This window comes from Panthera onca, chromosome F1, assembly GCF_046562875.1.
Source record: "Panthera onca isolate mPanOnc1 chromosome F1, mPanOnc1 haplotype 2, whole genome shotgun sequence".
Lineage (NCBI taxonomy): Eukaryota > Metazoa > Chordata > Mammalia > Carnivora > Felidae > Panthera > Panthera onca.
This window is the reverse complement of record NC_138355.1, coordinates 12,354,998-12,368,285: the sequence shown is the minus strand read 5'-3', so window position 1 is coordinate 12,368,285 and position 13,288 is coordinate 12,354,998. Positions and strand designations below refer to the sequence as shown.

Sequence of the window (13,288 nt, the reverse complement as noted above, 5' to 3'; positions counted from 1 at the left end):
TTTATTTTAATTTTTAATAGTGAGAACAATTAACATTGGGTAAAGGGTCACACAATTACTGGAAATGCTGTTTTTTTTTGAAAAGTGTAGAAGTCTAAAGATAATAGAAAGTACATTTTACCATTGTCAAATCCTTTGAGGATCTGATAGGCCTCTATCTAGCTGTACCCTGAAGAGACGGAAGATTAAGTACCAGGCACAAGACACGAGGGAACAAGCTTTCAACTTGAGGACGTTCCATGGACCACAGAGTGCCTGGAAGGCTCTTAGAGAGTAAATCTGAGCTTTGTGGGTGGGCTCTGAAAGGACTTTTGCTTAAATAGCCAGAGAATACACAGCATTTTTTTTCTTGATGATAACTATTATTTACCATGTAAATTTCTTTATAAATCTTTTTAAAAAATACAAAATATGACCCAAATAGAAACTAACTCTTACTGCTGACAGGCAACACAGCCTTCTCTAAATAGCTCTATAGAGAATTGGTACTCTCTGAGAGCCCACCAGCCCTTGACTGATAGTCCTGGATAAGGAAGGCCAGATAAGATTCTTTGAAGCATCTTAGCTGAATTCAGAACCAAAAATCTTACATACATTTGGCTACTCTGTAAGTATAGATGGCTGGCCTTATTTTACAGGTTAATCAGTTAAGGTTTGAGATGAGCTTAATTGCTGTTTCCTGGAATGGAATAAGAGGATTGTAACATTGATTTGGGCTGGGATTTCGTAGGTTAAAATAGGGTCATAGAGGGGAATCAGGATTTTAGCAACTTGGTTGTTTGTTCTCTCTACATTGGGAATACTGTAAGAAGCAGACAGTCTCTCCCTACACCTTTTTTTTTCCTGTTCTCCATCTGTAATAATTATCTCTACAGAATAGTTCTCTACACAAATGTCAGCCTTTTGTTTTTGCAGTCTGTTTGCTCTCATCTTCATGAATTCTTTGACTTCACCACCTTCTTGGTACCATAAGCCTAGCATTGCCATATTTACTGTAAAGTCAGTTTGGAGTTTTATTTTCTTGTCTATTTCCTCTGCTGTTTCCCCATTCTAATTCATACTGTGTCTCACATTTGAAAACCTGTGAAGCTTATGGAGTGTGTCAGTTCCTCATTTTCTCATCTTTTTATTATCCAGATGCCCTCAACTACCATTTTGTTTAAAGAATAAGTAGATTACACAACAGAACAATGTACTCTAATAAATTGACCACTTATAGAATTAAGTCCAACCCCAAGTCTATCCCCATTTAACACAGACTGTCTATTATTATCTACCATGCTTTAGTTTGGGCAATGTCATTTTACCAATGATTTGTAGATATATTAAGCCACATGATGCAAATACAGTACAAGGTGAAATTATTGCTCTTATAGAATCTTGTGCTCCCTGACTTCAGGGAAGGAGATAGAGAACCTGAATCATATGAAAAGTGATTGATTAATGAGCACCTGACAGAGTTAGTTAATTTGGTAAGGATGATAACTGACATACATGTTTAAAAAGATTATTTTGCATTATAGAGTATTGTCAGAGGCCGTTGGGGAAAATGATGAATTTCTCACATACTGTAAAAAATGAAAATCTTTTCGTAAAAGATGTCATCTATCATGGCATCATATACTTTAGTCAGAAAGTTTGTATAGTAGAAAATTAACAGTTGGGTAATTTTAATTCGAATAATTTGTTCATGCTTACAATGAGGCTAAAAAATAGTTTTAGAGGAGTGCCTGGGTGGCTCAGTAGGTTAAGTGTCGGACTCTTGATTTTGGCTTAAGTCATGACCTCATGGTTCATGACTTCAAGCCCCACGTCAGGCTCTGCATCAATAGCATGGTGCCTATTTGGGATTCTTTCTCCTTCTCTCTCTGCCCCTCCCCTGCTCACTCACACCCTCTCTCTCTCTCTCTCAAAGTAAATAAATAAACATTTAAAAAATCATTTTAGAAATAAGAATATTGTTGCTTTATTTTTTACTTCATTTTTTAAGGAAGAGAATCTTTTTTCCACAATTAAAAAAACCTTTTTATTTGCATTTATTTTATGCTGAATTTATTCCTAGTCTATAAATTTTAATTTCGTCATTTTCTTCTGGGATTTCTTTCTTTCTCTCCTGTGCAATCTCCTCTTCTGGTTTAGAACCATTTGTTCTTTTCCAGTAAGGATCATTTTAATGTGGCATTAGGAGCTCATGCATTGGTTAATCTGACTGTGAGTTACGTAAATCTGGTAGTCTGTGTTTGGGGGCTTTTGATTATATGGATTGCTCAATGACCCAATAATCTACATCTAAACCCTTAAGTTCAGCATTACTGTCTGCATTTTTAATCATGTCCAGCAAAAATTCAGCACTCTTTTTGGGCCACTGACCCTGTGTCCAGACCTATTCTTTGGCCTGGGCATACCTACCAACTACACCATTGTAACTATGGAATAGCACCCACTGGTTTTGTAAAGTGATGTCTTTCACATATTTAGTGGATTTTTCCATATGCATACCCTTGATGGTCTGTATGGTTTCACTAGTGTTCTTAAAGTGAACATGAAGATTTGAACCTTTTGATTTGCATGATGTTGTTGGGCATTCTGGGACAAGTGAATAGTGAACCATATTTGGAGATCACCTCAGGCTGCTTACTGGAAGAGCCTTTTTTTCCCCTCTGTATTTTATCCCGAAGTATTGGTACATGGTTATATCAGTCAGGCTTTATTGAGGAACCAGAAACCATACGAGATATATTAAACAGAAGGGCTTCCTATACACAGTTAAGTTTTTCATGGAACGACGCAGTTTGAAAGATCTGCTTCTAGGCTGAAATTTTTCAAAGGAGTCATATATAACTGGTATACCAGGGAAGCTAAAACCTTTGAAGCCACCATTGGAAACTGGAAAGTAGACAGTGGAACATTCTTTCAGAGCAGCTTCCAGTTAGCAGATCTTGATCACTAACAGAACAGTTAAGGACACTTGGAGTATGGCTCCTATCATTCCGCTTTCTAAATCTCTGTGTATCTGCATCTAATTGGATGAACCTAACTGCAAAGGAATCTGTAAATGTAGTTTTTCTTCCCACTTCTGCACGTAGAAGGAGAAGGTGCTGGAGCTTGGGAGAGTCAATCCAAGTAACTGCCAAATTGTCTTGATTCCATTTAAGAAGTCTTTTTCTGCTGCCCGTGTAAATAATTAGAAAGGATAAAAATCTCAGGAATCCTTACAGCCACGGGTACTATGACCTTCTATGATCATTGTCTTTGAGTGTTGTGTTGGACTAGTTGGCTTGTAAATGTGAGAGCATAAATCTATGTAGAAAGAAGTGTAATACTTGCTATTGTGCTAGGCTGTTATGATTTAGGATCAGTTTCTCTTCCTTTTCTTCCTCTTATTTCTCTTCCTTCTCCTTCACATCCTTTACTTTTATATCGCTTTCATTATGTTCCTTCCCCAGGTTAGGGAAGTTTTCAGGTATGATTTCTTCAAATTAATTTTCCACCCCCCTCCCTTTTCTCTCTTCTTTTGGGACTCTTATAATACAAATGTTATTACATTTGATGGACTCACTGAGTTCCCTAAGTCTATTCTTGTATTCCATAAATCTATCTTTCTTTTGTTCAGCCTCTTTATTTTCCATTTATTTTACCTTCTATATCACTTATTCATTCCTGTGCTGCTTCCATCCTTGTGTTTTTACATCCGGTCTGTTTCAAATCTTGGTTATTGCATTTTTCATTACTGACTTTTTTTTTTTTTTAAACTCTTTTATCTCTGTGGTAAGGGGCTCTTTGAAGTCTCCCATTCTTTTCTCAAGCCCACTGAGTATCTGTATGATTGTTCCTTTTTAAATTCTCCATCAGGCTTATTACTTATATCTGTTTCAATTAGATTTCTGACTGTGACCTCCATTTTGGCATTTTGTCTAACTCTGTCTTCTGTGTGTTAAAAAACCCTGTTATGTTTCTGGCTCCTGAGAATAATGCCTTTATGAAGAAGAGGTCATATAGTGCTTTCATTATAATCAAATCTACAATGAAAAAAAGCTGGCCTTGGTAATAACATTTAAGAATTGAGTTTAGAAACCTTTTCCAGAATTTACTTCTTGTGTGCCTTTTATCATCTAACCTTTTTACATGGTCATTATAAAAAAATGGGAAAATGAGAACACTACTAAGTTATCAGGATAACTTAAAAAATATTTACTGATGCTTAAAGGTCACTTTTAAGGTTACACTAGAGAAATGAAAATAATCTATACATTTTACTAATCCAGGTATCACTTTCTGAAATGCCTTTGGTAAAGTATTAAAATTAAAGTAAACATGAAATAAGTGAAATGACACATATGCATATGGACGTGAAAGCTATTTCACATAATTTTATTGGAGATTCTTTCAGTGGGTTACCTTTAAAAAGGTAGCGATGACTTTTAAACCTGAGGATTTAAAATGTCTTTAGGGAACATCTTAATAGCAAATACTATTTGGGAAGGTATGAGAGGGGCCTGTCTAGGAAATAAACTGGTTTTTCACTCAGAATTTTTTTCCCTATTTTCACTGGTCTGCTTGTCTTCAATGATCATTTAAAGATCAGACAAACAGTGGCCTTTGGACTTTATAGTAATATGTGTAAACCACTTTGAAGTCCAAGTGTGAAAAGGACAAGATACATAGAAATACTAATAGTATCTCTCTGTGAAGGGATCCTTCTGGAATTATTACAACAAACAAATATATTTTACAACTTTTAAAAATTATTTTATTATCTAAATAGTTTTTGGTCCTTATTATATGTATGTATATATATATTTATTTTTGTATATATATGTATGTATATATATGTATACATATATATGTTTATTTTTAAGAGAGTACAAGTGGGGGAGGGGCAGAGAGAGGGGGACAGAAGAACTGAAGCAGGCTCTGCACTGACAGCAGCGAGCTCGATATGGGGCTTGAACTCATGAACTGTGACATCATGACCTGAGCTGAAGTTGGGCGTTTAACTGACTAAGCCACCCAGGTGCCCCAAGTCCTTATTTTATATTTAACTATGTCTGTCTTTGTTGTTCCCCAGGAAGCTTTTGACATGAAGTCTGAAGGACAGGCCACTGTAATTCAGCAGCTGGAACAGACCATTGAGGATCTGAGGACCAAAATAGCTGAACTGGAGAAGGGGTACCCTGCCCTGGACATGGAGATGGCCAGAGGCCGTCATGGGGCTCAGAATGGAGGTGCACCCTTAGAAGATGTCTGTCTTGAAGCTCTCAGGTTAGGAGAAAAGGATGTACGTCATCAGAGGCTTTTACAGGCAAAGTCAATCCAGACATCCCCGACAGAAGAGGGTGGGATACCAATACCGCCTTCTGTTAATACACTGCCAGAGTGTCCTCACCACCCACCTGGGGCTGAAAGTGGAGACTCGCCTGTGCCGTCCTCACCTTCTGGACCTCAGACAAAATTCTGTTCGGAGATTTCTTTGATTGTGTCTCCAAGGCGAATATCAGTACAGCTCGACACACATCAGCCCACGTTGCCTCCACCATCTCCATCCCTCCTGAAGTCTGACAGTCAAAGACAGTCCGGGTCACAGCCTTCCCATCCTTCTCTTCATACTGAGTTTGAAACCAGCCATGAACACTCTGTTTTCTCTTCCTTTGAAAACAGCCATAACGTCCAACCCTCACCACCTCTGCCTTGCACAGAGTCTTCCAGTTCCATGCCTGGTGTAGGCATGGCAGCTCCCCCACCTCCCCTTCTCCCTGGCACAATGAGACCTGTTCTTCCCAGTATAGCCATCCCCCCACCTCCTCCTCTGCCTGGTACAGAAATGTTACCGCCCCCTCCTCCACCTTTGCCTGATGAGGGAATACCTCTTCCCCCTTCTCTTCCTGTAGTGGAGATACCTCCTCCCCCTCCTCTGCCAGGTGAGGGAATACCTCCTCCCCCTCCTCTGCCAGGTGAGGGAATACCTCCTCCCCCTCCTCTGCCAGGTGAGGGAATACCTCCTCCCCCTCCTCTGCCAGGTGAGGGAATACCTCCTCCCCCTCCTCTGCCAGGTGAGGGAATACCTCCTCCCCCTCCTCTGCCAGGTGAGGGAATACCTCCTCCCCCTCCTCTGCCAGGTGTGGGAATACCTCCTCCCCCTCCTCTTCCCGGTGTGGGAATACCCCCTCCCCCCCCTCTTCCCGGTGTGGGAATACCCCCTGCCCCTCCTCTTCCTGGAGTGGGAATACCCCCTCCTCCCCCTCTTCCTGGAGTGGGAATACCCCCTCCCCCGCCTCTTCCTGGAGTGGGAATACCCCCTCCTCCCCCTCTTCCTGGAGTGGGAATACCCCCTCCCCCGCCTCTTCCTGGAGTGGGAATACCCCCTCCCCCGCCTCTTCCTGGAGTGGGAATACCCCCTCCTCCCCCTCTTCCTGGAGTGGGAATACCCCCTCCCCCGCCTCTTCCTGGAGTGGGAATACCTCCTCCCCCGCCTCTTCCTGGAGTGGGAATACCTCCTCCCCCGCCTCTTCCTGGAGTGGGAATACCTCCTCCCCCGCCTCTTCCTGGAGTGGGAATACCTCCTCCCCCGCCTCTTCCTGGAGTGGGAATACCTCCTCCCCCTCTCCTGCCAGGTGAAGGAATACCTCCTCCCCCTCCTCTGCCTGGAGTTGGGGTTCCTCCCCCTCCTCCTTTGCCAGGTATGGGGATTCCACCTGTTCCAGCTACCCTGCCAACTTCTGGACCAGGCATTCCCCCACCCCCTCTGCTTCCTGGATCAGGCCCTCCACTCCCCCCTCAAGTTGGAAGTAGCACTTTATCAGCACCACAAGTGTGTGGTTTTCTTCCTCCTCCATTGCCAGCTGGCTTGTTTGGATTAGGGCTGAACCAAGACAGAGGGAGTAGGAAGCAGCCAGTAGAGCCTTGTCGGCCCATGAAGCCTCTGTATTGGACGAGAATTCAGCTGCATAGTAAAAGGTAACATGAATTGGAGCTCATGTTTGCACAGTTTGTCAACAGGAGGGAGCATTTACCTTTAAAACTCTTGGGGAAATTACAATTTAGTGCATTTTTAAGTACTGCTCTGAAACTTATCTGTAGATTTTTATGTTAATATTTAGTGAACCAATCTGTTATTTCAAATTTTAGACTTTTCTCAAAAGTATCAAAGGTATGAAACAAATGATATATGTGTATCAATGTATAAGATGTACAGATATCTATCTGTATAGTTAATTGATCAATCTTATGAAGATGGGAGGATGTATCTTTCTTAGCATACATGCTCTATTGCCTCGTTCCAGAACCTCACTCTAGCAAATAGCTTATAAATATAAATCAAATCCTTAAAAGACATACTGACTCTTGAGGATATTTTTTGCATTCTTTCGAAGGCACAGTCTTGTGTTACTGTTCCCTTTTGTTTGCAGTAGTCTTTCTCTTCAAAGATGTGCTATGCAAAAATACACATATCCACACCCATGTGTGAAATAATTTAGTTTTGAGAATTTCCTGGCATTTATATAGAGAGTTTGTGACACAATGTGGTCATAAAGTCATACTTGGGAATGATATATATAAAAGAATACTTCCCACCATGTATGCTGTTGCCATATTACTTATCCATGCATAGTCTATAGTTGACATCCCTTGATCCCTGGGACAGTACTATGACACATGGGTGAGGAATGTGCTGGCGGGGGACAAACCATACTCTTTAAACTTTACTGGCCTTCCTTTTTTTCTAACTTTCCACGATCCCTTGAATTTTTTTTTTAATTTTTGTATGATGTGGCATGCATTTAGAATAGGATCTTTCCAGGCCTCGTTCTCATTTGTTATACAATTTTCTCATCACTGGATCACATTAGGGGAGAAGAATCTACATAGTTTGACTACTTCTAAATTTGCAGCTCATTCTTTCTGTAATTTCCATGTTACTTATATATGCTGAGGCATCATGTCAAACTGTGACCCAAACTCATTTTATCCAGATACATTATAAGAAGTTATTTTGTTGTGTTGTTCCTTTGTTTCAAAAAATAGATCTACCCTTTTTAGGTGGTACGACATGAATCTGCAGTCACTAAAGTCAGATAACAGTGGGTGATGAAAGTGGGCGGGAGATGGAGGGTACCACCTTGGATCATAAAATAATTTCTTTTTTAACCCGTGCACAGTTCACAAAGCTGATGAGTCAGGTTTGAACTGTGAGATATCAAATATTTCTTGCCTTCATAGCTTATACTGAGAGGAGTTTTGCTTCTATGTTTTTATACAGTGATTTGATAACTAAGAATTCCTGGAAAGTATTTTTTTCTAGGCAAAGGCTTCATTCTATATTGATGGCATTTTAACTTTCTTATCAAGTTGATAAAACAAGTGTGAGTCTTAAAGAAAAAGTATTCTTTCTTATCACCTTCCTCTTGCCCTCGCTTCCACCTCCTCTTCCCTTCCTTCCAGACTTCCTTCCTTCCTTCCTGACTTCCTCTAATGTTTTTTTCTCTTCTGCCCTTCTTTCCTTCTCTTCATTTTTGTTTATGCTCACGACAATATCTTGTAGTTTGGTTTGATGACTGTTTCATTGGTCTTTTGCTTAACTTTAGAGACTCCAGTGCTTCACTTATTTGGGAAAAAATTGAAGAGCCATCCATAGATTGTCATGAATTTGAGGAATTGTTTTCTAAAACTGCCATGAAGGAGAGGAAGAAACCTATTTCTGACACTATCACAAAGACCAAGGCTAAACAAGTGAGTATTTGTGTGCTTTCTGAGATTGGGCAGTATTTGGGGCATAAGTATGAACTTTCATTAGAAAAAAAAAAAAGAAACTGTTTTCTGGGGTGTATAACCTCCATAGTCCTTAACCAGATAGAAGTTAGAATTTTAGAACATGTAATTAAGTAAAATTATGCCAAACAGAACAGCAAATAATTGTTTCCACCAAGTGACAATGTCCCGACTATTTTAATTTTAGCCTTGTGATACATACTTCCGAAATTTCAGCTATTGATTATTTCCAGGATTAGTTGTCTAGAAATAAATTGTTAATTGATTGCAATTCATCTGAGCACTAGTATGGATGGAAACAAAGGTAAAAGTGGGCAAAGAAAAACAAGCAAGCAAGAAGTCTAGTCCTTAGTAATCTATAATGCATTTGGTATTTGGTGGAATTGACACTCTTTAGAATCGAGTTAAACAATCACACTGTACTTGACATATGGAAGGATGCCTTACATATAGTACCAGCATCTCCATTCTTTGTTAGAGCCTTTGATCTGTACTGTGATACCTGGATTAGACAAAGAAAGAATAGTACATTTGGAGAGAAACATTTCAAAGAAATATTTCCCAACTGGTCCACCCAGTGGCCTTGATCGTGAAATTTCTTGTCATTCAGGAAATTATAGTAAAATTCCACAGTAATAAGCCCCATATAGAAGGTATTGCTAGCTGTCCATCTTTCACCCTAAAATGGGGAAATGGCTACATTTCTTAATTTTTCTGGTTGGGGGGTTGAGTGCATGGATGCAAGAGAATGGTGAGCAGCTCAGTCCTGGGAGGCGGTGAGAGAGAGGTGAGACCCCAAGCCCCCAGTGTTCTCCTGGACCATTCTCCCCAGATAAGTGGCAACCAATGGGGTGATTCCTTGAATTTTTGCCCCTGACCTGGAAGTTGTGGCTAAAAGTATGACCCAGAGTTGTAGCTAAAAGTATGATCCATTGACATTTATTTCAGATCAGATAACTCCCACCATATGGATACTGCCAAATCCAGCCAGGGGAGGATAGATTTGAATGGCACAGCTTGACCCCTGGGACCTCTAGCTGAGTGATAAGCAAGGCTCACTGCAGGCTTTTCTATTATTCTGAAAATGATGCATACCTAAACATTATGCAGCTGAGGTTTTCAGAATCATTTATTGCAGTACAAATGGCCTCTGGCGACCTTAGGTCAAGGACTATGATAAATTGGACAATAGCTGGCATATTGTAGGCACTGAATAAATATTTGTTTAAAAGTAAACCAGCTGACCATGGGAGGAGGACTTCATAATCAGAGACTATGCCTAATAATGATTAAAAAACAGAAAATCATTCATCTTATAGTAATCAGCATGGCCAAGGTGACAGTACTAAGGGGAATAAAAGCAAATGGAAAACCACATTTTCTCTGACAGAGGTAAATGTTAACAAAAACTCTTTTCACAGTACATTTGCATATAGCACACTTAGGCTGAATCATACCTCTTCTGTGGACTCTTATGGACTGTGTCAGAGATGGGAAAACTGGGCAAGGAATATGGGTAGAGAGTGTCTGTATATGTGTGTATGTGTATATATATATATATATATATATATATACACACACACACACATATGTACATATGTATATATGTACATATGTGTACATATATACATGTGTGTGTGTGTGTACACACACACACACACACACACGTACACATATGTATCAAGGACAATGAGGCAGCCAGGATTGTCATTTGATGGTGGGCAGATGTGACATGGGATGTTTCTTGTCTAGGGAAGGTATACTCAGAAAGGCAAACAATGTCTTCTCTATCTTTCATCACCACTTTTTTTCCACTGAATGAACATAGATAAGGAAGATACTTCATACATTACCAGAGACTTTAGGATTTCATACTTATTTGACATAATCTTCAGTTTTTGGCTTACTGAAATAAGATTTATGTGTGAATCATCACAAATTCACAAATTCAACTAGTTTGCCTGAGATGGACTGTGCACAACACCAGTTCATCTGCATTGAACATCATCTCAGCATGATCCCCTTACTCTGTCATTAAGACATTTCATAAACTATGGGTAAGAGACGTTGCCAATGTCATAATTTGCACTTATTGACTGTGATGCTACTGTCGACTTTAACTCCAAACAGGGTTAATGGAAAAGTCTCCATTATGACTCCTGATAACCTTGTTCAGCATCTCCTTGGTCTAGGTCTTGGTATTGAGCTCTGCACTTCAGGTCTGTTTTTGAAGGGATAAGGTTTTTGTTTTTTCCCTCTCCCTCTCCCTCTCCCTCTCCCTCTCCCTCTCCCTCTCCCTCTCCCTCTCCCTCTCCCTCTCCCTTCCCTTCCCCTCCCTATGTATGTTGGAGAGAGAAAAATCCTCAATGTGATATATTTCTGAAGAAACCTAGTTTTATTTTACTTTGCTGTATTTGGAAGAAAAATATATTCATTTCATCGACTTGAGACAATTAAAATTTTGTTTAAGGAAATATATTTTCAGGCTGTATGCAAATAGTTCCCCTTTTTATGGGAAATGTATACTGATTGTATGTGCAGACATTTTGGTACCTCATGATTCATGTCCAGTGTAATGAATAGCCTTTAATGCTCTGGCATATGTTTATGGAGGTATTTCAAGCAATTCTTATATACAATGGAAGCTAGAAGTTCTGTTTTTCTTTAAATATTTAAAAATAGCCAAATAATTTTTCTGTGATCTGTCTTCTTCTTGAAAGCAAGACTGTGGTCAAATGCACTGGTATTTAATGAAGTGCCTGTGCTGTTTTTACTCTTTCAGAGAGACATTTTCAGCGTGATAGTAGCAGATCCCTTAGCTGGGCACGTTGCTGTTTGGCATGAGGAGAAAGAGGGCTACTTTCTGGACACCTAGTCTAGTAGTAATGATGAATATCTTGTATTTCTAAAACCTTTTTCCTCCCAGGAACCTAAAACAAAACATTTCTTATTTTTTCGTGGAATATATATATATATATATATATATATATATATATATATATATATATATATATATATTTTTTTTTTTTTTGTGGTGACTTCTTTATTCTTTATTTTGAAGTATTTAAAACATAAGGAGATTAGCTGAGAAGGTATATGTGAGTTTATCAGACTATGATCTGACATTCTTCTTCAGTGAGTGTGACACGTATACATCACAATTAAATATCAGTCTGCCAACAGAACAGCAATAACCCTGTTTCCTATGGTAGCAGGAGGAAAGTAGAAACAAATTTTTATGAGGCTTGTGTTTAAGTGCTGATACACATACATACTTGCCCATTTTTTAAGGAATGCTCTGGAACTAGTAAACATTTAGCCCAATCTCCTGTGTGTTGCTGGGGTAATCCAAGGAATTTTAATGTTGATAGTGATCTTAAGACACCTCAGGATCTTCTGTGTTCCACTGAAGATTAAGTTTATCCTGAGTTTAGGAGCAGAAAAGTGAGAATTGATAGTAACAGCTGCTTCAAAAAAGAGGTTTCTAGTTAATCCTGTGTCAAACAAGGTCATAAACGAATACACTTGGTAAATATGGTAACAATTGGAGCAACAACAATAGTAATAATCATAGTGGTAGGTAGACAACAACAAGAATTCTGGAAACCACAAGGCACACTGTGCTTTATTTATCATGTGCCAGTCATTGCTTTTTAGCATTCTCCTTATATGAATTCATTGAATCCTCCTCGTTCTATGAGGTAGACCTCATTATCACCAGTGTATGGTACAGAAAACTGAGGTATAGAGGGCCTAAATAATGTTTCCAGGCTAGTAAGGGGCAGAGCTCAGGTTCAAGCTCCATTAATCTGACTCCAGAGCCTGAGAGCTTAGTCACTTGGTAATAAGTATGGGGGTGAAGTATTTTTTGTAAGTTTCAGTATACTTTTATATGGAAACCAGAATAGGTATTTTAGAAAATAGTAATTTGAATGTGTATTCATTATTCATTTTTCTATATGCTCACTATTAAATGACTAGTTGCATTTATGAAATTGTATGTGAAGATACTTTTAAAGCCTTTTACATATGCTAACAGATTTTGACAAGTGCATAAACTACAATGCCGCTAAACATGACATTTGCCCAATTAAATACAAGTTTATCTGAGAGATGAAAACTTTAGACACATAAGGTTCTGTAAACAGTAAAAATGAGGGCATTTGCTTGTGCAGCATTTAAGTCCTGGTTGGAAGTCTATAGCCACAGTGGTTAAACGTCACCAAACGTCAAGTGATGATACTTCTGATTCACTCCATGACACAAAAAGGAACCATCTCTGAAAAATATGCCTTAAGTCAATGAAGTCTAATCATACTTAAAAAGTCCGTAAAGGAACATGCTATCCATAATGGAAATTTAAACACAGAACTTAACAAGAGTGAATAAGAAGAATCTGTGTTATTTTTTAAATACATAGCTGACATTTGTTTAATCATTTAATGCAACACAAACAAATGTCTTTCTGGGTTTCTTCTATTTATCAGATTAAAATGCTCTGCTCAGAGAATGGGAGAGAAAA

The 13,288-nt window shown here is 39.0% G+C and overlaps 1 protein-coding gene across 1 annotated transcript in view; it reads left to right on the top strand.

Annotated features, from left to right (window-relative positions):
• The window catches only part of FMN2 (formin 2), a 386,263-nt gene that overhangs the window by 127,253 nt on the left and 245,722 nt on the right, over positions 1-13,288 (top strand). Inside the window, exons 5-6 of the mRNA XM_078441390.2 lie at positions 5,069-6,954; positions 8,583-8,727. Coding sequence (XP_078297516.1) covers positions 5,069-6,954; positions 8,583-8,727 — 2,031 coding nt within the window. The remainder of the gene's footprint in view (positions 1-5,068; positions 6,955-8,582; positions 8,728-13,288) is intronic.